General features: G+C 38.7%; 1 protein-coding gene across 1 annotated transcript; it reads left to right on the forward strand.

The window, feature by feature from the left end:
- The first annotated feature begins 669 nt into the window (after window positions 1-669).
- Window positions 670-27,361, forward strand: hspa9 (heat shock protein 9). Its single transcript, XM_061901554.1, has 16 exons — window positions 670-946; window positions 8,938-8,996; window positions 10,110-10,197; window positions 14,159-14,340; window positions 14,923-15,047; window positions 15,113-15,186; window positions 15,737-15,843; window positions 21,414-21,576; window positions 21,658-21,750; window positions 21,866-22,075; window positions 22,164-22,391; window positions 22,462-22,684; window positions 22,869-22,963; window positions 23,553-23,645; window positions 25,187-25,327; window positions 26,575-27,361. Exons 1-16 carry the CDS (start codon window positions 680-682, stop codon window positions 26,656-26,658), a joined length of 2,232 nt encoding a protein of 743 aa, XP_061757538.1. The 5' UTR covers window positions 670-679; the 3' UTR covers window positions 26,659-27,361.

Raw genomic sequence — 27,361 nt, forward strand, 5'->3', positions numbered from 1 at the left:
AGTAACGTCACGCTACTTCCGGTACAGGCAAGACTTTTTTATTAGCGACCAAAAGTTGCGAACTTTATCGTGGATGTTCTCTACCAAATCCTTTCAACAAAAATATGACAATATCGCGAAATGATCAAGTATGACACATAGAATTGACCTGCTATCCCCGTTTGAATGGGAAAATCTCATTTCAGTAGGCCTTGAAGAGTCATATAACTTGGTGGGCTTTCACGCCAATCTTCTTCCGGGGGGAAGGTTTTTGTAGTGGGGAAGAAATTTGGCGTGACAGCTCCTTCCAAAATAAGTTTACTGTTACATTCCAAAAATAAATTATTCGCATTTTCAATGTTAACATTAAAACAGAGCAGTTGTTAATTCCCCCTCAAAAATGCATCCGTGATGTAACACAAGTGAAACCGCCACAGGTACTCCTTACATCATGACCTTCACATAGCCACAACGCGTAGGTGCCCAGTTTTAATCCTAATCATAAAAACCCATAAAATGACGTAAATTGTTCATACCTTTCCTTTCAAAACATGAATCCAACGTTATGAACTCAAAATCGATGTAACATTTGTTTTACTTTTTAAAAAAAAACTTGTTTGCCTTTGTAAACTGTAGTGCAAGATTCAGGCACTGCGTTTACAACCTATTACAGGGGTCCTTCGGTGCTGCATGGTGTAACATGTGTCGGATCATTCCAGAAGCAGCGTCGCACTTTCTCTGCTGTCCATCTCCGGTGAGCCTCGCCGCACTCAAGTCTTCATTCCAGCCTAAGACTCACTATCTGGGACATTCCAGGCACGCATCTGTTCCTGACTTCAACATAAATCCACTCGTTCGATTATATTCTATTAGCCGAGCTGTCAGAATGTTAAGCTTAGCGAGCAGCGTTTCAAGGACTCTCTGGACAAGCAACGGTACACGGAATGTGTCGTCCCGGCTCACAAAGGTGGGTTTGTCGCACATTTAAATGAAATAAATCATTCTCATATGCTTTACACGTTTGTCACAAATATACATGAGCATGCGTCATTGTCGTATGTGTTACACGGTGTGAGCACACGGGGTGGTAGCGGTTAGCTTATAGCTAACACAATCAGTCGTGACTTACAACGCAATTTCTCCAGCGCTGTCACGTGATTCCTGGAATAAATACTAGAGATTTGTCTTCATGGAGTTTGCTTGTACTAAAGTCAAATGAAACCAAGTCATGTGTCGAGTACCGCTTTCTTCGAACGAGCTAGCATTTGAAATGCTAACGTATGACAATTGAATTTGTTGCGTAGTTGCCTAATAAATGGACTGGTGTGCCCTGAGTAGTGTTGTAGGCACAATACCAATGTGAGCAATTTGCAAAATGCGCAACCGCATTTTCCAAATTTGTATAATGCGCAATCTTTTTGCTAATTGCTTCCAACTATATATTTGAATTATGTGTGGTGCACATTTTGCAAATCAACGGGCGCAAATACATGTTTTTGGTGTCAAAATAATTTAGTAGATACTTATGTGAATCCATTCATTTGTAGTCAGGACAGTATAACTGAGTATTGCCCTCAAATCAGTCCAACCCTAATCCTAACCCTAACCACTATACAGTGTACATCTACAACTAAACTACTACCACAACTTGGTTTACTATTTATAAAATCTATTAATATACGATTACTGATTAAACCATCCACAAAATCTCGTCTTGCGATATGCAAATTGCTTTCGCACAATGGAAATGACGTATAATTTGCAAAATGCACGAGGTTGGTGAAATGCTTACAACAACGTACCCTGAGTATGAGGCATGTGTGTGATGGGGTTTCTTCACAAGGGTGTAGTTGATGTGACCTTCACACTCTTGTCCTTCCCCCTCGATGCTGCTACATAACTCACATGTGTCATGCTGCTGCTCATGTCTTCATTGTATATTTTATCCTAACACTAAGCATCAAATGCATGATTTCTGATAAAGTTTCATTTCATAAATTTGTTGTGAACTAAGGCTAGGCGATATGGCCTTTTTTTTATATCTCGATATGTTTAGGCCATATCCCGATACAAGATATATATATATCTCGATATTTTGGTGGCAGAGGGGTTAGTGCGTCTGCCTCACAATACGAAGTTCCTGCAGTCCTGGGTTCAAATCCAGGCTCGGGATTTTTCTGTGTGGAGTTTGCATGTTCTCCCCGTGAATGCGTGGGTTCCCTCCGGGTACTCCGGCTTCCTCCCACTTCCAAAGACATGCACCTGGGGATAGGTTGATTGGCAACACTAAAATTGGCCCTAGTGTGTGAATGTGAGTGTGAATGTTGTCTGTCTGTCTGTGTTGGCCCTGCGATGAGGTGGCGACTTGTCCAGGGTGTACCCTGCCTTCCGCCCGATTGTAGCTGAGATAGGCGCCAGCACCCCCCGCGACCCCGAAAGGGAATAAGCGGTAGAAAATGGATGGATGGATACATATAATCACAGCAGTATGGTGATTCTATGTGTCTACATTAAAACATTCTTCTTCATTCTGCATTAATATGTACTCATGCAGAGAAGGAAACCACAAATAAGACAATTGACCAAAACTGTATTTATTAAACAGTTATTAGTGTTGTAAGCACGATACCAATGGCGCACAATTTGCAAAATGCGCAACCGCATTTTGCAAATTTAATATCAAATCAAATCCAATGTTTATTGGATTCATCACTATACAGCGTACATCCAAGACAGAACTACTGACTAAACTACTACCACAACTTGGTTTACTATTTATAAAATATAATAATGTAGGGTTAGCTGGAACTTGAAATAGGCCACCCGGCCTGAATCCACACTTGGTAGTAGTTTAGTCAGTAGGTCAGTCGTGGATGTACACTGTGTAGTGATCAATCCAATAAACATTTGATTTGGTTTGACATTAAATTTACAAAATGCGGTTGCGCATTTTGCAAATTGCGCGCCATTGTTATTGTGCTTACAAAAAACACTAAGCATCAAATGCATGATTTCTGAGGTTTCATTTCATAAATTTGTTGTGAACTAGGGCTGGGCGATATGGCCTTTTTTTTTTATATCTCCATATTTTTAGGCCATATCGTGATACAAGATATATATTTCCATATTTTGCCTAAGCATTGAATTACCACTTCATACATATAATCAAAGCAATACGATGATTCTATGTGTCTACATTAAAACATTCTTCTTCATACTGCATTAAAAGCCTACTGAAACCCAATACTATCGACCACGCAGTCTTGATAGTTTATATATTAATGATGAAATATTAACATTGCAACACATGCCAATACGGCCTTTTTAGTTCACTAAATTGCAATTTTAAATTTTCCCGCAAGTTTCTTGTTGAACACGTCGCGGAATGATGATGCGTACACGTGACGTCACGGACTGTCAGGAAATATTAGCGCTGCACCAAACACTGCTAAAAGTCGTCTCTTTTCATGGCATAATTACACAGTATTTTTGACATCTGTGTTGCTGACTCTTTTGCAATTTGTTCATTTAATAATGGACACTATAAAGAACAATGCTGTTGGTGGAAAGCGGTGCATTGCAGCTGTCTTTAGCACCGAGACACAGCCGGTTTTTCTTTGTTTGTTTGTTGTGAGGCTTTAACACAGAGCGGTCAAGCAAACATGTTTTCTCTACGTCAACCAGCATGATTTTGGATGGGGAAATTGTGATATATATCTTACCGGAGAAATCATTGGATTATTCGTCGTCCTGCAGCAGCTGTTTAAAGGCCTACTGAAACCCACTACTACCCACCACGCAGTCTGATAGTTTATATATCAATGATGAAATATTAACATTGCAACACATGCAAATACAGCCTTTTTAGTTTACTAAATTGCAATTTTAAATTTCCCGGGAGTTTTGTCTTGGAAACGTCGTGTAATGATGACGTGTACGCAAGACGTCACGCGTTTTTAGGAAATATGAGCGCTACGCACACACACAGCTAAATGTCGTCTGCTTTAATGGCATAATTACACAGTATTTTGGACATCTGTGTTGCTGAATCTTTTGCAATTTGTTCCATTAATATTGGAGAAGTCGCAGTAGAAAGATGGAGTTGGGAAGCTTTAGCCGTTAGCCACATAAACAGAGTGATTCCTTGTTTAAAATTCCCGGAGCTGGAACTTTACTATGGATTAGGGCTGGGCGATATGACTAAAAAATGTATCACGATATAAGTGTTTCATATCAGTCGATATCGATAATTATTGATAAAAAAAACAAAAAAAAAACTATTCTAAATAAAGACCAGGAGATAAAAGGCTGAATTTAAATACTTTTATTTTAAATATAACCTTTAACCTTTGGAACGAGGTCAGCATTAAGAAAAACAGTCAAATAAATGAAAATACTGGTCGATGTGCAAATATTGACATTCTATAAATGCTTACCCAGACTTCTCAACTATGTTGAGCTGTAGCATGTCCTTCGCTAATTGATACACCACTGATTCCGTTATTTCTTTATAACGTTTTGAATTTTTGTCGTATGGGACTGCTGCCGAGTACCTCTCGATGGTGGTCTGTTGTTGCCGCTTCGGTGCTGTTCCACTTGCACCGGCTGATGTTGTGGCTGTTTGCTGCTGTACTGCAGCGGGTGAGAGCGGCTCAGGTGGTAAAATAAGTTTGTCGTGTTCCAAGACTTGGTCGGGACGACGACCTTGCAAAGTTTGCAGATTCGTATCGGACTTAAAAAATCTAAAATACTGCCAAACTGGTGACGTGACGTTTCATTTTTTATTTACAATTTCCTCTCGTGCTGCCGCACTCATATTCCCGTTTCGTTGATTAACGTGGACCCCGACTTAAACAAGTTGAAAAACTTATTCGGGTGTTACCATTTAGTGGTCAATTGTACGGAATATGTACTGAGCTGTGCAATCTACTAATACAAGTATCAATCAATCGTTGCTTGTTAGCATTTCCCAGAATGCCTTGCGGTTCAGGCTCGGCCGTGATACGTCGAGAGGCTAAAGCCCTTCCTTTGCCTACACCCCCCAGAATGCCGTGCGGTTCCGGCTCTGCGTTTCTTACTATTTATTTCAAACAGAACTCGGTGAAATTATCGAACGTTCTATCGTCCCCATTTTCTATTGATATCGATCACACGTCTATCGCGATATATATTGTTATTGTTTTATCGCCCAGCCCTACTATGGATCAGAGCGCGGTCAAGCAGACATGGATCCCAACCGAATGTCAACCAGCAGGTTTAGGTTCGAAAATTGTGGTTAAAAAGTCAGTTCTTACCGGAGAAAAGCTGAGCTTGTGCCGTCCATAGCTGCCGTCGACTCCCCTGAGACACTGCGCGTCAAAACACCCGTGGAGACACCGTTCCGAATATCAGGTAATATTAAACTCACTAAAACACTAGAAACACAATAGAAAAATAAGGGATTTCCCAGAATTATCCTAGTAAATGTGTTTAAAAACATCGGAATCCGTCCCAATGCAATCGCGTTTTTATTTTTTTTTAACTCGTTTACATTTTATTTATTTTTTCTAGTCGGTCGCTATCAATATCCTCAAACACGAATCTTTCATTCTCGCTCAAATTAATGGGGAAATTGTCGTTTTCTCGGTCCGAATAGCAACTTTTGTTGGAGGCTCCCATTAAAAACAATGTGAATATGTGAGGAGCCCCCACACTTGCGACGTCATCGTCTGCGACTTCCCGTAGAGGCAGGGCATTTCTCTTAACACCGACAGTTGCGCACTTTACCGTGGATGTTCTCTACTAAATCCTTTCAGCAAAAATATGGCAATATCCCGAAATGATCAAGTATGACACATAGAATGGACCTGTTATCCCCGTTTAAATAAGAAAATCTCATATCAGTAGGCCTTTAAAAGGCAGCTGTGAGCTTGGCTTCTCTCTGAGACACTTCCTGTTCACCGCAGCCATCCGACCTCGAGGTATGTCTTTACAATCTTTAAAATCTCACTAAAACACTATTAAAACAATAAGCGGACAAGGGATCTTCCAGATTTATCCTAGTAAATGTGTCTAATTACATCTGAAACACTTTTCTAGTCCTTCACTTTTAATATCGTAATTCACGAATCTTTCGCCCTCGCTCAAATTAATGGGGAAATTGTCGCTTTTTCTGTCCGAATTGCTCTTACTGCTGGTGGCTCCCATTTAAAAACAATGTGAATATGTGTGGAGCCCTGCAACTCGTGACGTCACGCGCACATACTCCCGGTAAAGGCAGGGCTTTTCTATTAGTGACCAAAAGTTGCGAACTTTATCGTGGATGTTCTCTACTAATCCTTTCAGCAAAAATATGGCAATATCGCGAAATGATCAAGTATGACACATAGAATGGACCAGCTATTCCCGTTTAAATAAGAAAATCTCATTTCAGTAGACCTTTTAATATATACTCATGCTGAGAAGGAAATCACAACTAAGTCAATTGACTAAAACTGTATATATTAAACAGTTATTAGCGGGTGACTTTTCAAACTATGCTACATATTGGCAGTAATGCTACTTCTGGTAGCAACGCTTGTGCCCCACGCTTTACAAATTAATGTTGCCTATTTGACATCTTCCCGCTTAAAGCCGAACCACCGCCAGACAATGGACCCCGTTCTGTTTTTCTTGGGAAATAATTCTTCCTTCATTTGTTACCAGAATCACACCTTCTTTCTCTCGTATTACCACTCGCACGGCTTCACTAGCATCACAGCTAACGTTACCAATGCTGCTACCTCTCGGCTCGGGGAGGGCGTGTGACGTTGCACGTGTGACGTATGTAAGAAGGTGCGATTGTTTTAAGTCTCTGTGAGAAGGAGAGACAAGAAAGAGGGAGTGACTCATGCAGTTTAATGCCTGCAGCCAAAACCAACTGCGTGAGAACATATACCAGAATATCACGATATAGTCATTTTCTATATATCTCAGAGTCAAACCCGCGATATATCGCATGTATCAATATATCGCACAGCCCTACGTGCAACATAAAACACATACGGCAGAATATAATTCTGTTATACAGAATAGAACATTCCATGACCAAGGAGTAGCATAACTTTAATTATTTTTTTCCAAGTTCTGTGTTGAGTCTAGGAACCAACATGTGGAGGATATCCTGTGAGCGCAGGCTATAATGACAAGAAACCAAATATACTCCTCCCGAGGGCTACACAATTTAGCGAAAAAACCTAATTGCGATTTTTCTCTCCAAAATAACTCGCTGCTTTTATAGTGTAGATAAAAATGGATACGGCTGCAAAATAACTAGTGATGGAAGGAAGACATGTTACTTTTAGACTGTCAGTCAACTTATTCTTTGTCTCAGGGTGTATTAATTATATTCATATAGTGCTTTTCTCTAATGAAAACCCATTATCTACATCTTAAAGCTACATTTAAGCCGGTGTGGGTGGCACTGTGAGCAGGTGAATAAAGCAGTGACTAAGATGCCAGAAGCGGAGATCGAACCTGGAACCCGCAACTTTGCTGGCACGGCCGCTTTGCCAGCTGAACCATGCCCCCCCCACCCCAAGGTGCGACACATAAGAATGTATTTAAAATTTTCATTCAAAAAGTCAAACAAAATTGTCTTTCTTTGATTTATTTGAGAAAGTCGGGCATCTCAAAATACACAGTTCATATCCATAGCAGGTATGAAAAGGATAAGACCCAACTTTGTGTCACTCACGTTATTAACCGTATCTACTTGGCATCCATTGCACCTGTCGCCCATTGGTTTGAGTTTTTTTCTTGCCCTGATGTGGGATCTAAGCCGAGGATGTCGTAGCTTTGAGACACTTGTGATTGAGGGTTCTATGGATAAACTTTAATTGATTGATTGATTGATACAATACAAGCAGGACGGAGTAACCTTTTTACCTTTAAAAAAATGACTGAACAACCTTCAAAGACTAAAGCATTGTACATTCGTACATGAATGTGTGTGTATATATGTATATCACAGATACATCTTGCTGTTAAACTGAATGTATGTATATACATATTTATGTATACAGGTATATGCATACATGGTCATAAAATGTGTTTTGATCTTCATCGAAGCCACAGTAATAGACAAACTTAAACTAATAACGCACAAAAATTATAAGTTTTCACCTTCTTATTGATGACCAAAGTGGTGATGGTGGAAGCCACACTTAGACCCTTTTGTACCTGGTATGAATAGTGTTTCTCACCTTCAAAGTGCTGGTACTCATAACTATCTTTAGATCCATTTCTTAGTTGTACTGCCCCACAAAAAGCAAATAAATTGAGTTCTCAACACTTTGTGAACTCGATTCTGCTGAATGTTACGCAGGCAAACTGATAAGTTGTTTGGATGTACAATAACCGAGATTGCTTCCAAAAACCAGGGCAAACCATCCATCCATCCATTTTCTACCGCTTATTCCCTTTCTGGGTCGCGGGGGGCGCTGGCGCCTATCTCAGCTACAATCGGGCGGAAGGCGGGGTACACCCTGGACAAGTCGCCACCTCATCGCAGGGCCAACACAGATAGACAGACAACATTCACACTCACATTCACATACTAGGGCCAATTTAGTGTTGCCAATCAACCTATCCCCAGGTGCATGTCTTTGGAGGTGGGAGGAAGCCGGAGTACCCGGAGGGAACCCACGCATTCACGGGTAGAACATGCAAACTCCACACAGTAAGATCCCGAGCCTGGATTTGAACCCAGGACTGCAGGACCTTCGTGTTGTGAGGCAGACGCACTAACTCCTCTCCCACCGTGAAGCCCACCACCAGGGCAAACTTTTGATGAAAATTTTCCTCCCCCCAAAACATACGGAAAGTGTGGTTTAAGAAAAGCAATCTTTCGCTGTAATGTTTTTAATGTGTTTTTTTCCCCTCTATAAAGTAGCTATTGTCCTCACAGGTTTTGGTAACATGATTGTGATCTATCCACAGGCTTGCTGGAGCGGCCTCCAGTCTGACGTTCACAGAGCCTTGTCCAGAAGACACTATGCGTAAGTATCTTTGTGTCAATCCATGAAAAGCACAGTTGCTATTAGGGCAGGTGTCATGGCTAATTTCCATAATTATTTTAATTCAATTCCAACCTTTCATTTTCTAGCGTTTGTCCCTTTCATAAAGTATAAATCAATCACAATTTAATCCAATCTACACTTAAATATTTTTAAAATACAAATGTACTTGCATTACATACATTGGAGTATGTACATACTTACTCCAAAGTCTCAAAGGTGCTGATTTGAAAACGATATTACCTGAAAAAGTCTAATTGTATTGCAAAATTCCATCTCTGCAAATTGCGCTCATCCTATGTTTAAGTGCAAAATATTAACAATAAATGTGTAGGCTATTTTGATGTATTTTTTTGTTAGCAGAGTGAGAAAGGGCGCAGCGTACAGCAATTTTGTAGTAAAAGAAAATGGTGTGCGCTTAGTTTTTCTGGCGGAGTTAACACCGCTGTGAGTTGGAGATGAATATGTACACAAAAGTACATTTCAAGTACAGCTGCTGCCCTTTCTTCAACAGTGATCGTACAAAACTCTGTAGCGGCAGCCCGCCTCTGTAGCCATTACTCCCTCTCCTCCGTTTCAAGCCTCGATTTGTATGTTTTAATATGTACCCGTGCTTTGCTAAGGAATTTCTTCCCACTCCAGACTGGAATGGGAAAGACCAGACTTAGCCCTTCTTTTTATTTTTTACTCATCGTCCCCCAGCATATACTTTTTTCACATCTTTTGCGGGGTGTCTGGTGGCGACCCATCAGGGTTCTTGTTCAGTAACCCTGTACACTGTTCGTCTAATCTTGAACGGGTTCGTGCTGAAAACCAAATTTTTCTGTACTTGTGCCATGACAATAAAGACCATACCATAACATGAAAATAATAGTTTTAGTCAGATGTTAATGTTGCATGATTATTAGCATGCTTTGGAATAAATCTTTGCCAACAAAATTCGCAATGGTTTTAATTATATTATGTAAAATCCCTTACTTATTTTCTGTACAAATCAATTGTTAACTCATATTGAAATGTTTTTTCTGTTTTGTGTTAGCAGGGCCATATTCAGGGTATGCCATATTTCTGTAGTAATAACTGTTCCTTCTGTAGGTCAGAAGCTGTCAAGGGTGCGGTCGTTGGAATTGACCTGGGAACCACCAACTCGTGTGTTGCTGTCATGGAGGGTAAACAAGCAAAGGTGATGATAACCCAATGTGTCATTTATATCATGTTACAATTAGGAATGTCACGGTGTGAAAATTTCCTATCAGGATTTCATTGTGGTATTTAAAAATTTGCTCAACATTTTTAAAAAGTACTTGTACTGAAATTTTAACCAAGTTATTATAAAAATAAAAAAAACACATTTAAAAATATTCCCTTTTGTTGAAAAAACATTATGGTAGATAAGAACACTGTTTCATGTACCTCAAGTAGAAATTGAATGTGCATAAGAAAGCAACCCAAGCATTATAAACAAAGGAACAGGCCTGGACAATTAATATTTTTTTTTGTTGATTTCAATTATGGCTTGTCACGATCATGAAAATATAATAAGTAGGAAAAACGATTAATTGGCCGTGGAATATGCATGCAAAGAACGGAGCTTGTGCCTGTGAAACGGATGAGGAGCAAATGAGTGAAAAAAAGAGCATGTCTATTAGAAGTTTAAGACCTCCATGGTTGCTATTATTTGACACAGCGCTAGTATGCATAATCAAACTCAATAGAAAAAGTAAGGCATATGATGACAGTTACATAATTGGCTGATAAAAGCATAGTAATATCAGGGAAATTGACATAAATGTAAGTTAAATTTGGTCATTGTTAGAAGAGACATTTGTTTGGGAAAATAATCAGTCCGTTAAGGCTCATTTATCCCTGACACACAAACGCCAGCCATCCTGATCTAAACAATGTGAAGCCAGCCACTTGAAACAGGTCTAATGTGCGAAGATAAAGCTAGCAGAAACAATCCATACACCTACAACACATTTCATCTGCTTTTGCTGTAACAACAGCATCGATGTTACAATAATCTACAAACAATGGTCGCAACTTGAGATGCTCACTTTTTTTCTCTTCTCCCCGCATCGTCTTTACTCAAGCTGAAAATAGCACGGCACATTTCCCCCCTTCACAATTGTCTGACTGCGCTAACAAAATAAAAGTTTCAAAAAAGTACCTTACACAAGCAAAATATACTTATTAATCAATGTACACAATTATGCTCTGACCTAAAATACTGGTCAAAATTGTCCAAAGATGTATTGTTATTTGCATTTAAATAACAAACATTTTATCACATTTTATTTGACACAAAAAGCACACATTGTGGTAAAATAAGTGTAAAAGGTAAAAAAAAATGGAATTTAAAAACAATTTGGAAAAAATGAATTTAGTTTTTTATATTGCTATTGTATTTTTTATTTATAATTTTACTTGTTGTGGTTTATTCCTTATTGATTTATACCCAGGTTTTTTAAACTACAGAAAGTTGAGTTTTGGTTGTACAAAAAATACCCATGTTTTTAATGAATAATCGTGTAATTAATCAATCAAAATAATCGTGATTATTATTTCTGCCATAATCCTCCAGCCCTAGAAAGTAATATGGCGGAAACAAAATAATAAACATAAGATAAATGAATGTGAACATTTTGCATTATGGCACCTGATAGACATAAGAGATAAACAAATAAAAACAAATGGAATAATTTTGTCAGAAGGCACTTGATTGCCCTAAGACGTAACTGCACTTTTTGTCCATAAAGCTAAAAATAGTGTTCATATATGATATCTAGTCTTACACATAGGGCTGCACGATTATGATCAGAATAATAAGATAATTTTTTTATCAATATTGAAATCATGATTAGTAATCATTAAGCTATGTAAAACAGTGTTAGGGTGTGAACGTGGCGCCATCATGTAATTTGTAATGTCTAATAAAAAGGCAATAAATATGCGTTATCAATATTTTTGGAAGACACATATTTGTTTTTGTCCATTAATAGTATCAACTTGTCAGCTTTTTCTCATTACATTATACATTTTTCTCATTTTTTTACACTTGAAGAGGTATTTTTTTTTAAAAAAGTTATGTATATTGACATATGCATGCAGTATCAGGACAGATCCATTAAAGGCCTTCTGAAATGAGATTTTCTTATTTCTTATTATTTTCTTATTTAAACATTCTATGTGTCATACTTGATCATTTCGCGATATTGCCATATTTTTGCTGAAAGGATTTAGTAGAGAACATCCACGATAAAGTTCACAACTGGAGAAAAGACCTGCCTCTACCGGAAGTCACAGACGATGACGTCACATGTTGAGGGCTCCTCATATATTCACATTGATTTTAATGGGAGCCTCCAACAAAAACAGCTATTCAGACCGAGAAAATGACAATTTCCCCATTAATTTGAGCGAGGATGAAAGATTCGTGTTTGAGGATATTGATATCGACGGACTAGGGAAAAAAAAAAACGCGATTGCAATCGCGTTGCATTGAGACGGGTTCATTTGTTTTTAGTGACATTTACTAGTGTTTTAGTGAGTTTAACAGTACTTGATTGTCGGAAGTGTACGTCCACGGCCGGAAGTTGACGCGCAGTGTCTCTGGGAAGTCGACGGCAGCTGTATGGATGGCACAAGCTCAGCTGATATCCGGTAAAAGGCGACTTTTTAACCACAATTTTCTCACCGAAACCTGCTGGTTGACATGTAGTCGGGATCCATGTCCGCTGTGATCCATACTAAAGTTTCACCTCTGTGAATTTTAAACAAGGAATCACCGTGTGTTTGTGTGGCTAAAGGCTAAAAGCTTCCTAACTCCGTCTTTCTACTTTGACTTCTTCAATATTAATGGAACAAATTGCAAAAGATTCAGCAACACAGATGTCCAAAATACTGTGTAATTATGCTGTTAAAGCAGACGACTTTTAGCTGTGTGCGTACGCAGCGCTCATATTCATAACAGCCCGTGACGTCACGTGTACACGTCATTATTACGCGACGTTTTCAAGAAAAAAGTCCCGGGAAATTTAAAATTGCAATTTAGTAAACTAAAAAGGCCCTATTGGCATGTGTTGCAATGTTAATATTTCATCATTGATATATAAACTATCAGACTGCGTGGTGGGTAGTAGTGGGTTTCAGTAGGCCTTTAAGAGTTTTAGCTTGAAATGTCACCATAAAACATTAACAAAATGCTATGTTACATGATTGCTTTTTAAAGTAATAACTTTGTGAAATGGAAAAAATCTCCCAAGTAATATCAAAAACTTGGTGTTTACTTTTCAATCAATATTAAACACAATGTTAAAAACACAAAGCAGTTTGTCTAATGAAGATAAAGTCTAAACAAGCTTCATTCTCCAACACCATGTGGTTCAGTGCAACAGTTTGGCCCAAATTCTCATTAACAGCAGTTGTATGAAGGGCGCTATGTTGAGAAAAATAAGAGCAACATCACATATTTTCCTACTCCACAGTATACTTTTAGTGTGGACTAAATGCGTCAGTCTCCAATATTGTCTACACCTGTCTGAATCTAATAACGGCAGTGTTGTCTAAAAAGCACGCAGAGAGACTACGCTACAGAAGTGAAATAAATTTAAACGAAGTGATCGATTCCAATTACTCAGAGGTAAAATCTCTGGAACAAGGTCTGTGTAGTTTCTTCCCGCCATGTTTTCTCAAGCCACAAAGCCCTTATGCACATGCGCCGGCGTTGCTGCAACTCCGTATTCAGGAAATAGCAGTGTTGCCTAAACTGCATTAATAAATGACGGTTTTTCAATATATAAAGTTTTTACACAGTATTACTAACCGTCTGGCATTTAATTATACTATTTGCTGTTACATCCTTAGTTACAATATATAAAGTAATTTTATTTTCTGAGTACAAGTTGCTGTTCATCTCACATAAGCAAGTCAAGGGCTAATTTAAGTGATCATTATCATATTTCTGACTAGTTTTCAAACCAGCCGCTAATTACTTTTGGTTTTGTGGGGAGGATTTGATACAAGACTTTCCTAGTGTGCTGGCATTTCTGCATGTTACAAGAACTTGGCCTGTGTCTATTCTCATTTATCGAGGTTCTTGTATTATCAGCGCCTTGAATCCATCTATTGATTTGGTTTTGCAGGTGTTGGAAAACACAGAGGGAGCCAGAACGACTCCTTCAGTTGTAGCCTTTTCTGCTGATGGAGAGCGTCTAGTTGGAATTCCGGCTAAACGCCAGGCCGTCATCAATCCTCAGAACACACTGTATGCCACAAAGAGGCTAATTGGCCGTCGGTTTGATGATTCAGAAGTCCAGAAAGACATGTGAGTGAGGGGTTCGGCATACATTCAACCAAAATCTGAATGCAACAATTAAAAGCCTCAAACATGTTACACCGTTGGCGTGTGGTGAGGATGCTAGACACGCAAGACCTGGGATGTTTTTTAGCTTCCAGGAATCGTGTACAGGTACTTGCAACATAGGGCAGTGCATTACCCCACTGCAGCATGAGGTCATGCGTTATCATGTTTTAATATAGGGCTGTGCGTTACCTGATATTGCAGCATGATATTGTACAGCCCCATGCTGCAACATAAGGTGATGGCCTTGGATGAATGGGTTTCCGGATCTGGTCATGGTATTACTGTGCTATCTAAATGTAATTGATAAAATGTATCTGTGCACTTTGTCCATAACACAGCTGCTCATACCATAAATCCAATAGTATGCCTATTGCGCGCTCCCTCATCCCTTGCAAAAAGACAGTGGCGTTGTGTTATGTGACTAATAATTGCACTTTCCAGAGTGGTCTGTTTTTAAAAAGCAAAACTGTGCACTAAAATCATGAAAACATGTTGCGAGATTTAATTATTGTCATGATGAAAGATTATAATGTTTTTCAACAGGAAGAATGTGCCCTACAAGATTGTGCGTGCTTCCAATGGTGATGCCTGGGTGGAGGCTCATGGAAAAATGTACTCACCCAGCCAAGTTGGTGCCTTCGTCTTGATAAAGATGAAGGAGGCTGCAGGTATGACGTGTGTGTGTGTTAACACAGACACAAATGTTGACATTGCGTTTATTTGTGTTCTGCAGAGAACTACCTGGGAACTAAAGTGAAGAATGCTGTAATTACAGTCCCGGCTTACTTCAACGACTCTCAGAGACAGGTATATACGATACCTGTAAAAAGTATTAATCCAATTTAAATGTTAATTGCTTTTTTTAAATTAAATCATGGTCATTTTTATATATTTTGACAATAATTTGCTTAATTAATTTATTTTCAAGTAAAAGACAAACTCGTCATGCAATCAAAAAATATGGAAAGTAAATGAAAGTATTTACCCCTACTGGTCATATTTAGTGCATCAAAACACAGAGTTTGTAGATATGTCTTAAGCAAATTAAAAGTACCGGTAGTTTATTGGAATGGCAGTGGGGGTAGTTGAATAGAAATAATTATTTCTTACATTTCACATGTTTTCTTGACTTCATATACAATTTGTATCGCCAGTCAGCTGAAGGCTGGACAAGGACTTAATGGTCTTTTCATCCAGGTCAAATTTATGTATTGTTTTGACATTATACAATCAACATCGTCAACTAGTTTGACATTCTAGCAGATAACATGCACATTTTAATAATGTATTGTTTTTGACTTGTTTTGTTGTTGTTTATAAACCTAGTCCTTACATTTCTCTATCATTTTGAATTCAGGCAACCAAAGATGCTGGTCAAATTTCTGGTTTGAACGTGTTGCGTGTGATAAATGAGCCCACGGCCGCTGCTCTGGCCTATGGCCTGGACAAAACCCAGGATAAGATGTGAGTAAAATGTTTTAACTCTGTCATCAGTTCCTGTTCTTGTTGAAATACTTAAATATTTCCTCTTTTTTTATTTATCTTTTCTTCACAAAAACACCATAAGTACAGGGTCTCTGTACAATTTAGGAAAATAAATAGCTAAAATAAGTGATGCAATATTTTAAAAAGATTTGTTCTATATGTGGCACAATGGTTATCGATGTTTTATACCGTATTGTTGGGACTATAAGGCGCATTTAAAATCCTTTAATTTTCTCAAAAATGGACTGTGCGCCTTATAACCTAGTGCAGTGGTTCTCAACCTTTTTTCAGCGATGTACCCCCTGTGAACATTTTTCTAATTCAAGTACCCCCTAATCAGAACAATGCATTTTTGGTTGAAAAAAAGATATAAAATACAGCACTGTGGCATCAGTTTCTGATTTATTTAATTGGATAACACTGCAAAATATTGCTCATTTGTAGTGGTCTTTCTTGAACTATTTGGAGAAAAAGATATAAAAATAACTAAAAACTTGTTGAAAAAAAAACAAGTGATTCAGTTAGAAATAAAGATTTCTACATATAGAAGTAATACACTTAAAGTGCCCTCTTTGGGGATTGCAATCGAGATCCATCTGGATTCATCAACTTGATTCTAAACATTTCTTCACAAAAAATAAATCTTTAACATCAATATTTATGGAACATGTCCACAAAAAATCTAGCTGTCAACACTGAATATTTCATTGTTGCATTTCTTTTCACAGTTTATGAACTTACATTCATATTTTGTTGAAGTATTATTCAATAAATATATTTATAAAGGAATTTTGAATTGTTGCTGTTTTTGGTATAAAAAAAAATAAAAAAATCTCACGTACCCCAGGGCATACATTGAAGTACCCCCAGGGATACGCGCACCCCCATTTGAGAACCACTGACCTAGTGTGCCCAATGTATGGAATAATTTTTTTTGTGCTTACCGACTGCGAAGATATTTTGTTTGGTACATGGTGTAATAAGTGTGACCAGAATATGACAGCCACACAAGAGAGACATGTAGACTGCAAGATGACACTAGTAAACACCAAAAATGTAAATGTTCAATTGAGAATATTTAACATTACACATTGCGCTCAAAAATCTAACCATATGTTTTAGTACACCTTTGGTAAGCTGTGAAGCCGCACCGCTTGTTGGATTGTCGGGGCATTATGGCTACCGTAGTCGCAGACGTATTCTTCAACATACAAATTGTGTGTGTGTGTGTGTGTGTGTGTGTGTGTGTGTGTGTGTGTGTGTGTGTGTGTGTGTGTGTGTAAAAGAACTGAAATATGGTCCCTATTAGCAGACATATTCAAAACCAACTTCTGTTACCTGCTGATGTGTATTTGAGACCTGCATAAGTACTGAAAATGTTGCGCCCGTCCGCCACTGTAGTTTGTGACGACAACGTAGCCGATAAGCTTCTACTTGTTCTTCTATCTTCTTGTTATGGGTCATTCCTCCTCCACTGTTGCAATTTCTAATTTAAAGTAGCGCAAACTACTTACTTTGGGCGGAATAGCTCGGTTGATAGAGCGTCCGTGCCAGCAACTTGAGGTTTGCAGGTTCTATCCCCGCTTCCGCCATCTTAGTCACTGCCGTTGTGTCCTTGGTCAAGACACTCTACCCACCTGCTCCCAGTGCCACCCACACTGGTTTAAATGTAAAAATTAGATATTGGGTTTCACTATGTTAAGCGCTTTGAGTCCTAGAGAAAAAGTGCTATGTAAATATAATTCACTTCACTTCAAATTAGGTTTAATTTTTTTTATTTTTGTATTTATTTGACAGGGACAGTACAGTTAAACATAGTTACCCATAGGTAACTGATGTCAAAGTACATAGGACTTCTAGCCACAGGCTAATTTGCAACCCTTGTCCCTGGTTAGGCTTTAAAAAAAAATAGTTGGGAAAAGTGTAATACACATGCAAAAAGATAATATCTGTCATTCAGAGTATCCGCGGGGTCTTAAGTCTAAAAAAAAGTCTTAAATCCAATAATTTGAATTTAAGGCCTTATAATGTCTAAAATTCTCCTAAAATCTCATAAATGGTGTTGAATACGATTTTGTGCTGCCCGGTCAGAATTTATCGAACATAACCAGCTATTGCTGTGCGTTCACAGCTGTGTGTTGACAGCTTTCAGCATAGCAGCGGAAAAAACTCAACGAAAGCTGACGACAAGTAATAGTTGAATCTTTTGTGTCTCCTGAATGATCAATATAATGCTTTCTTGAAGGCGGTGGATGTAAACTTTTAAAGTGTTTATTACCCGTATGTGGAGCCATCGAGGAGGGAATTGTTTGTAAATATGACTGTGAAAGTGAATGGAATAATAATGTAAAAGTAAAAAATCCAGGGTAAGTCTATGTCGAAAGATTATTTGGCAACAATCTGTTTTATTTATATTTTATATGTTCATTAATGTGCATTGTATCATGTCACAAAGTTATAACAAATGGTAACTTCCTATGAGGACTTTAATTGTACATCTATAAACAAGTCTATTGGTGTGTCAAGTGGGACAGGCAAAGATTAAGTCGGGGGAAAAAATGCATCGTTTGAAAATTATTTAAATGTTTCTCTGCGGCCCGGTCACGGACCGGTACCAATTCCTGGACGGGTGGTTGTGGACCACTGATGTAGACCACAAGGAAGGGTTTTAAATTCAGGGAAAAAATTCATAATATGACCCCTTTTTAATGCTCCTTTTAATCCAGTGTACCAGTTCCCGGACGGGTGGTTCTGGACCACTGATGTAGACCACAAGGAAGGGTTTTAAATTTAAAAAAAAAAAAAAAAACATTATATGACCCCTTTCTAATGCTCCTTTTAATCCAGTGCGCCTTCTGTATGAAAATAAACCTTAACAGGCCTGCTTATCGGTTGTGCCCTCTGGTCAAGAAACTACGGAAATCAAATTTCATATTTAAATGATATCCAGACCATTGGGTTTGAAGATAGAAGGGGATCCTCTATCTCCTATCAGTTTGGGTGTCTTTGGCCTGCAAGTTGTTAACACCTTATCAAGAGTGTTTTGAATACTCGCTACATACAGCAACAAATATTTCTGCTCCTGCTAATCATCGTATTTAACCAGGTGCATAAAGGGAAACTGCAATTTTTTGTGGAATTTTGCCGATAATTCACAATCCTTATGTAAGACACAAACATGTTTTTTTAATGCATTTAAAATAGTAAATAAATGCGATCGAAAGTCTACTTACAATGGAACCCATGGGAGTCCCTCTATTCTACCTATAAAGCCCTTAAAACACGTTCAAGCACCTCCATTGAGGTTTTAAATACATCTATCCAACGTTCCCTCCAAGGTACGCACCTGTGCAATTGGACACTGCTCACGCGTCTTCTGCGCACGGCAAATCTAGGCCGCGCACAAAATCGAATAAAAAGATAAGCGCATAACAGTGTGCACGTCTGCTATCGCTCACATGTGCGCCACTGAATGCTCAAGGAGTTTTACCGTTTGCTCAAACATGAAAAATTAGAGGGACTGTTGCATCACTCCATTTTTTACTGCTTGTACCTTTTGGGGAATATGTAATGTATCAGGCACATTTACTGTATGGTAATATTTAATATTTACATAGTTTGCTTATTTTAAGCATAAGCAGCTCTAGGGCTGGGCGATATTGGCTTTAATTAGTATTGCGATATTTTTATGCGATATTTTTATGCCATATTGCGATATACGATATATATTACGATATTTTGCCTTGGCCTTGAATGAACACTTGATGCATATAATCACAGCAGTATGATGATTCTATGTCTACATTAAAACATTCATCTTCATACTGCATTTATATATGCTACTTTTAAACTTTCATGCAGAGAGGGAAATCACAAGTCAATTGACCAAAACTGTATTTATTAAATACTCTTCATTCTCTCACGGGTGACTTTTTAAATGAAAGAACAAATTAATAGTGTTGCTACCTTTTTGTAGTAACACTTCTGCTGCATACTTTGCATATTGCTGTTGTCTGCTGAATATATTCCCACTTGAAGCTAAACCACCGCCAGATGATGGATCCCATGCTCTTTATTTTGGGCATTTATTGTTCTTCCTCCATTTGTGATCAGTTTAGCACCTTCTCTCTCTTGTATTGTCACAAGCTCTGCTCAGTTCCGCTTGAACGACCTGCCTCAGCTAACGTTAGCCATGCTGCTACCACTCTGCTCGGCGAGAGTGTATGACGCTACACGCGCGACAGTATGTGACGTATGTAAAAAGGTGGGCTTGTTTTACGTCTCTGTGAGAAGGAGATGAGGAGTGAGAAATGCCAGTAATGTAATGCCCGCAGCTAAAAGCAACTGTGTGAAAACATATAATCGAATATAACCATATAGTAATTTTCTATATCGCACAGAGACAAACCTGCGATATATCGTTTATATCGATATATCGCCCAGCACTAAGCGGCACATTCATTTAAAAATGTTCTCATTTTTTTCCCCAACATCACTGATTACTGCTCACTGCAGACTTCATGAGAGCCAACAAACATAATAAAACATAACTTACTGTACATTGTCTGCTGTCATTAAGATGCTGACTGATTGAATCTTGCTATATTCCCGTTTAGATAAAGAATGGGACTGCGTGGTTTAGGTGGTAGAGCGGCCTTGCCAGCAACTTGAGAGTTCCAGGTTAGGTCCCAGCGTCCGCCATCCTAGTCACGTTCGTTGTGTCCTTGGGCAAGACATTTCACACTCGCTCCCGATGGGTCTTGGTCAGGGCCTTGCATGGCAGCGCCTACCATCAGTGTGTGAATGGGTGTATTAATGGGTGAATGTGGAAATAGTGTCAAAGCGCTTTGAGTACCTCGACGGTAGCGTATAATCCATTTACCATTTAATTACTCATAATCCTAGCAAAGAAAAAGGGGGTGGAACCAAACGTCTTTTTGCATCGTTCTCTCAGCTCTCCAGTTGTCAACACATGCACACAAACTAGTGATCACAACGTCGCTATAGCTAGTCTGCATTAGCCCTTATAATAACAAGATCACTAATAACTTCACTATGTTCCTTTGACTTCATTCTTGGTTTGTGCTCTACCATGCACTGTCAAGTGTGGGACCTTTTTATATATATATAGACAGGTGTGGACCTTTCCAAATCATGTCCAATCAACTGAATTTTGGTGGACTCAAATTAAGCTACAGGAACATCTCAAGATGATCAGTTGAAAGAGAATTTCCAGGGCAAAGGCTGTGAATACGCATGTGATTTCTTTTTTTATTTTAATTGTAAAAGTGTTTTGCAAACATTTTGTGTGTGTGGGGGTGTAATTTTGAGGACTCAAGTTTTTAAATTTTGGAATAATGCTGTAATGATACAAAATGTTGAATCAGAAATAAAAAGTGTAGCGCTGTGAATAGTTTTCGGATGCACTGTAATAAAAGTACAGAAAGCACTAAAAAGGATGTCTCAGCATTAAAAGCTGTTTAAAATCTATTTTTCTGTAATTGAGCATCTTCAGCCAAGCCAACTTATTCTATGCTTTTATTTTTCAGTATTGCAGTGTACGATCTTGGTGGAGGCACATTTGATGTCTCCATCTTGGAGATACAGAAGGGAGTTTTTGAAGTGAAGTCCACCAACGGCGACACCTTCCTGGGAGGGGAGGACTTTGACCAACATCTCCTCAAATACCTTGTCAAGGAGTTCAAGAGAGAGGTTAACAATGTGTTCATATTGGCAGCCTCATTTTGGGTTTTGTTGCCAGGTGTTCATGTGTGTGCTATGTTACCTCCCCAGTCTGGTGTTGATCTCATGAAAGACAACATGGCCATTCAAAGAGTCCGAGAGGCTGCTGAGAAGGCAAAGTGTGAGCTATCATCCTCACTACAGGTACAAACACACAGTTAGCGTTGAAGTTTTTATGAAGTTTCTGCAGCCTCTATTTTGGAAACAAATCCTTTTTTAGTCAGAAGTGACTCAGGTGAATTAATGTTTTATTTTATAGACAGACATCAATCTTCCTTACCTGACCATGGACGCTTCTGGACCCAAGCATCTTAACATAAAATTAACTCGCGCTCAGTTTGAAGACATTGTGGCCGACTTGATCCGACGCACAGTGGCTCCCTGTCAGAAGGCCATGCAGGACGCTGGGGTGTCCAAGGGAGACATTGGAGAGGTGCTTCTTGTCGGAGGGATGTCTCGCATGCCAAAGGTACAAAGTGTGCCTGTACAACTTTAGGTTATCCTGATCCCTGCAATGCTGTGGTCAAAGTACGGTTAAGCTAATGTACATTTTGTAGGTCCAACTGACTGTCCAGGACCTCTTTGGTCGTGCTCCCAGCAAGTCCGTCAACCCTGATGAGGCTGTTGCCATAGGAGCGGCCATCCAGGGTGGTGTTCTGGCAGGAGACGTCACTGATGTGCTGCTATTGGATGTAACGCCGCTGTCTCTGGGAATTGAGACTCTGGGCGGAGTTTTCACCAAGCTCATCAACAGGAACACAACAATTCCAACCAAGAAGAGCCAGGTACAGCTTGTCCGTCTCTGACATGCTTTTCTTGTCATTGTGACTAAATGTATCCGGATGCCCCCTGCAGGTGTTCTCTACAGCAGCTGATGGGCAGACTCAAGTAGAGATCAAAGTGTGTCAGGGGGAGAGAGAGATGGCAGTAGACAATACGGTACTGGGTCAGTTCTCCTTGGTGGGAATTCCCCCAGCCCCCCGAGGTGTTCCACAGATTGAGGTTGCTTTTGACATTGATGCCAATGGTATTGTTCACGTGTCTGCTCGGGACAAAGGGACAGGCCGGGAGCAGCAAAGTAAGTACTTTTTTTTTCTGTGTTTGAGTTCTAGTCAATTGTTTGTGTTCATGTATAAGCTTTTATTCCAGATAAAAGTAATTATTCCTTGGCTAGTTTGTCAGGTCAATTTGTTGAGCGTTTACTTACAGAAATATTGGAGTTAACTTCTCCGCATTCACAATATGTACTCATTTGTGTGCAGTCATCATCCAGTCATCTGGAGGTCTCAGTAAGGATGAAATAGAGAACATGATAAAAAATGCTGAGAAGTATGCAGAGGAGGACAGGAGGAAAAAGGTGAGGGCTTCAAAATGGTTTTATGTAGCTAGAGAGAGAGATAGAAATGGATGGAATATAAATATCAATAAATGTGATCTAGTGAATTTTTTTAATTTCTTGCAACTGATTATTACAATTTACGACAAAATTAAAGGGGTTTCCCAATACAACTTTTTCCCTTCATCTTCAGTATTGGAGCTTTGAGTAATGGCTGGTACCGATCCGATAGAAATCAGCAGGAATCATACTGATCTCATGACTGTTATGTATATTAGTAACCTATCATTTCAAACCTGCAAGAAGGTGATATTATAATTAAAAAGAAATATGTTAGGTATATAGGAATACTGTAAAAATATTATGTACTAAAAGTATGAAGATAATGTGACAATTGCTTATTGTGTAAATGTGAACAGAGTTGAATGGGCAAACTCAACATGTGCAAAATTGCAGTATGGCTCAAGTATGTTATAATGGTGTGTTGAGAGTACATGTCCATGATTATAACACTCATCAGTTATTTCGGAGTCTAAAGGCAAAAGGGGAGAACAGAGGGTTTTTTGTATGTAGGTCCTGCTTTTCATACTTATGTACCTTTGTCCTTTAGGAACGTGTGGAAGCTGTAAATATGGCAGAGGGCATTGTTCATGACACTGAATCAAAGTTGGAGGAATTTAAGGAACAGCTTCCTGCTGATGAGGTACAGTCACATATTTTGTTTATTTCAGGTGTGGTTAAAAACGTGCTTACTACTTTCACATCTGACTTGGTTCAATCATTAGTTTCAACATAATTGACCTTCTGTCGCTCCACATTGCTTAAGATGAGCTCAAAAAGCAGTTGTTTTTGCATTGAACTCATGATCCAATCGCTTGACTTTCGAGGGCATTGACATAGGCTATGTTAAACTGCAGGGCATAATGCCCAATTCATATTTTTCTCAAACCCAATCTTTTTATGTACCGTATTTTTCGCACTATAAGTCGACGTTTTTTTCATAGTTGGGCTGTGGGTGTGACGTATACTCCGGAGCGACTTATGTGTGAAATGAACACATTACCGTAAAATATCAAATAATATTATCTAATTCGCGTGAGGGACGAAGAAAATCGCAATCGTCACACATACGTCAGCAATTGTCACTCAAACGCCAACCAATAAAAATTCGGTGGGGGCGGGTCATGGCAGAAATGCATTGTGGGTCATGATATGCTAACTGCTACATGCTATACGCTACTGCCGGACCTCTTAAAATGGATCACATCAACATTGGCGGTAACTTATAAAAACTGAGAAGGACTGAACTAAAATGGCACCGAAAAGGAAATCATATACTGCAGATTACAAGCTGGACGTAGTGAAATATGCAGCAGAGAACAGCAATCGAACAGCAGAAAGAAAGGACGCTAGCGGGGCACATACCAGAGGCGACACCGAGGAAGATTTCATCGGATTTAGCGATCGGGAGTGACAGATTGTTTGGTAAACGTATAGCATGTTCTACATGTTATAGTTATTTGAATGTCTCTTGCCATGATGTGTTGCGTTAACATACCAGGCACCTTCTCAGTTGGTTATTTATGCGTCATATAACGTACACTTATTCAGCCTGTTGTTCACTATTCTTTATTTATGTTAAATTGCCTTTCAAATGTCTATTCTTGGTGTTGGTTTTTATCAAATGAATTTTCCCCCAAAATGCGACCTATACTCCAGTCCAACGTATATATGTTTTTTTTTCCTTCTTTATTGTGCATTTTCGGCCGGTGCGACGTATACTCCGGAGCGACTTATAGTCCGAAAAATACGGTAGTCTTTCACATTTACAAAAATAATCACGTCTAATGTGAACAGAATCTGAATTAATGAAACATGATGTCAAACACGCTGCAGTGTGTTTCCAGAAGTAAACATGGCTTTGATTCTAGTAAGTTTCAGTCATGGTGGATTTGTCGCAATTTCAAGGATTTTATACAACTGGAATCAACATTTTAACAATGTTTAGCGTAGGACAACAAGAAAAGAGGGTAAAAATTAATGAGTTTTAAAATATCTTTCTGCCACTAATAGTTATGGATTCATATCAAATGTATGCCTTCATAAGAGGCCTGTGTTGAACTCGAAAGCAATGAAATTGTTTATACCGACATACAGGCACAAAATGGAATTGACCTGCAGTTATAGCATAGCGTTAGTGAACTTACATGAGCCAATTTAAAAGCCTCCTTCCTGTACTTGCAGTGTGCCAAGCTGAAAGAAGAAATCACCAAGGTCAGAGATCTTCTTGCCAACAAGGACTCGGAGACAGGAGAGAACCTCAAGCAGGCAGCCACTAATCTGCAACAGGCGTCACTCAAACTATTTGAAATGGCATACAAGAAGGTGCGTGTGATGACGTCATTGCTACGCAACTGACACTTTTGATAGTTTGGATACAGTAGATTGTTATTAGGAATTCCACTATAATTAGTCCCTCCAGGAATTTGTGAGGTTGCCATCTCGCACAAAAATACAATTAATCCCCGTTAATTATGCATGGATTTACTTGTCCGATGCCCACATCTCCACACATTTTGTCCAATCAGTGTCATTTTGGCCAATCAAATTTTGTCTGAGCGACGCATCAACGTGCACATTGTCCATTAAAAACTTAGGCTTGTTTCTTGTGTAGATGAAGCAGGAACAATGTGTAGCAGTATCAACTTTTTATTGCTCAAATGACACAATTGTCCTGCTACTTCATAGCTCAGACCTACTTCCTGTTCCTCTCAACAGCGCTAAGCCTTCTGGGTAATGTAGTATACAAACGTTTACTTTCTAGTAGACATGTATTTATATATTTTTCTAACATTTATTTATCCAATGTCAGACTATTAAGAACTTAATTTAACTTGCAATGCTGTCCAGTAAAGAGGCGGCGTTTACATGTTTGAGATGTTGAAGTGCAATGATAGTCTCATTTACCAACTAAAAATTAGAGCTATAAATCATTCAACAGTTCACAAATGTACTCAATGTGCGGGGTAAAAGGTGTTTATACATAAATGTTTAAGATGGACAAGCATAAAACATACACAGAATATCTGCAACAGAGCAGACAGAGGAAAATATGGAAGCCTTTGGTGATGTATCTCTTTATTATAATGAATTATTACTGTTGGTTATAATGAAATAAAACAGTACAGCAATTTGACAGCTCTGAGTATCTGCTTTTGCTTCCATTTAGTGTCTTAAGTGTGTATGGTAAAAAGCGAGTAAAACGTCAATACAGAATTTGTTCAATTTTTGTTGAAATGTACTTTTTGAGGTTACTTAATACATTGACAAAAAAAATCATAAAAGCACAGGGTGATTTAAAGTTATTGGAACATTTTTTTTTATCAAACATTGCGACTTTTCTTGAAACTTTAAAAAAGCTGTCATGAATGTAGTCATTTTAGGTCGCAACCCTGCGTAATTCTGGAGAGACGAAATTATTATGGAATTTCTTAAATTCATGACTGTTTTAAGTTCCTTAAATGTTCTTTATGTGGACTATTTGATGCCAACCTTTAGGGCTTGAAGTAGGATATAACATGTAAATGTCTCATCCAGAATGCAAAATGTTATATTCTCCTCACTTTCTGCAGATGGCAGCAGAACGGGACAGTAGTAGTGGTAGCAGCAGCAGCAGCAGCAGCTCGGACAGTGGGAAGAAAGAAGACCAGCAGTAATGGTTCTTGTCGCTGATTCTGTTTGTGTGAGAGAGCGTGTGTGTGTGTGTGTGAGAGAGACGGAGTGTATATGTATGTATGTGAAAGAGAGTGAGTGGGGGTATGTATGTGAGAGAGAGATCAGGAGAATTTTTGAGGGCTGCGATTTCTGTTGTCTTTTGTAATAAAATATATAAGTTTGAGTATTTGATCCAAGTTTGCTTTGTAAGTAATGTGGCAATTTGTAATCTGACATCGATATATTTTCATTGGACAAGTTATTGAATGACACTTGAAGACAATGTAGTCAGTATACACATTGTGTAACTGTAAATGTGTTCTCAGAATAAGTCCCCACATCCATGTATGTCTAAACTGGCAAAAGTACCGGGGTGCACTATATCCGCCTGTTAATTCAGATGGCAAAAAAAATTATCCGAAAAGGTGAGATCACCTGTACTCTGCAGTAGGTGGGTTAGTGTCTGATATAAATTCAAGATACGACACGCCCTTTTGGGCTGTGAGTAAGCAAGCAGAGGCCAGGTGGAAATGTATTTTGTTTTGTAAACAACACAGAAATGAAGACAAGACAACATTGTGCTGCATATGCTTGCAAAATATGATGTACAGTCAAAGGGCACTTTGTTTCTTTTTGATCAAATGTGTATTAAAGACATGACTTGACTGACAATAAAGTAAACTGTATGAAAATCAGTCAAACTAA

Source organism: Nerophis ophidion, linkage group LG05, assembly GCF_033978795.1.
Source record: "Nerophis ophidion isolate RoL-2023_Sa linkage group LG05, RoL_Noph_v1.0, whole genome shotgun sequence".
NCBI lineage: Eukaryota > Metazoa > Chordata > Actinopteri > Syngnathiformes > Syngnathidae > Nerophis > Nerophis ophidion.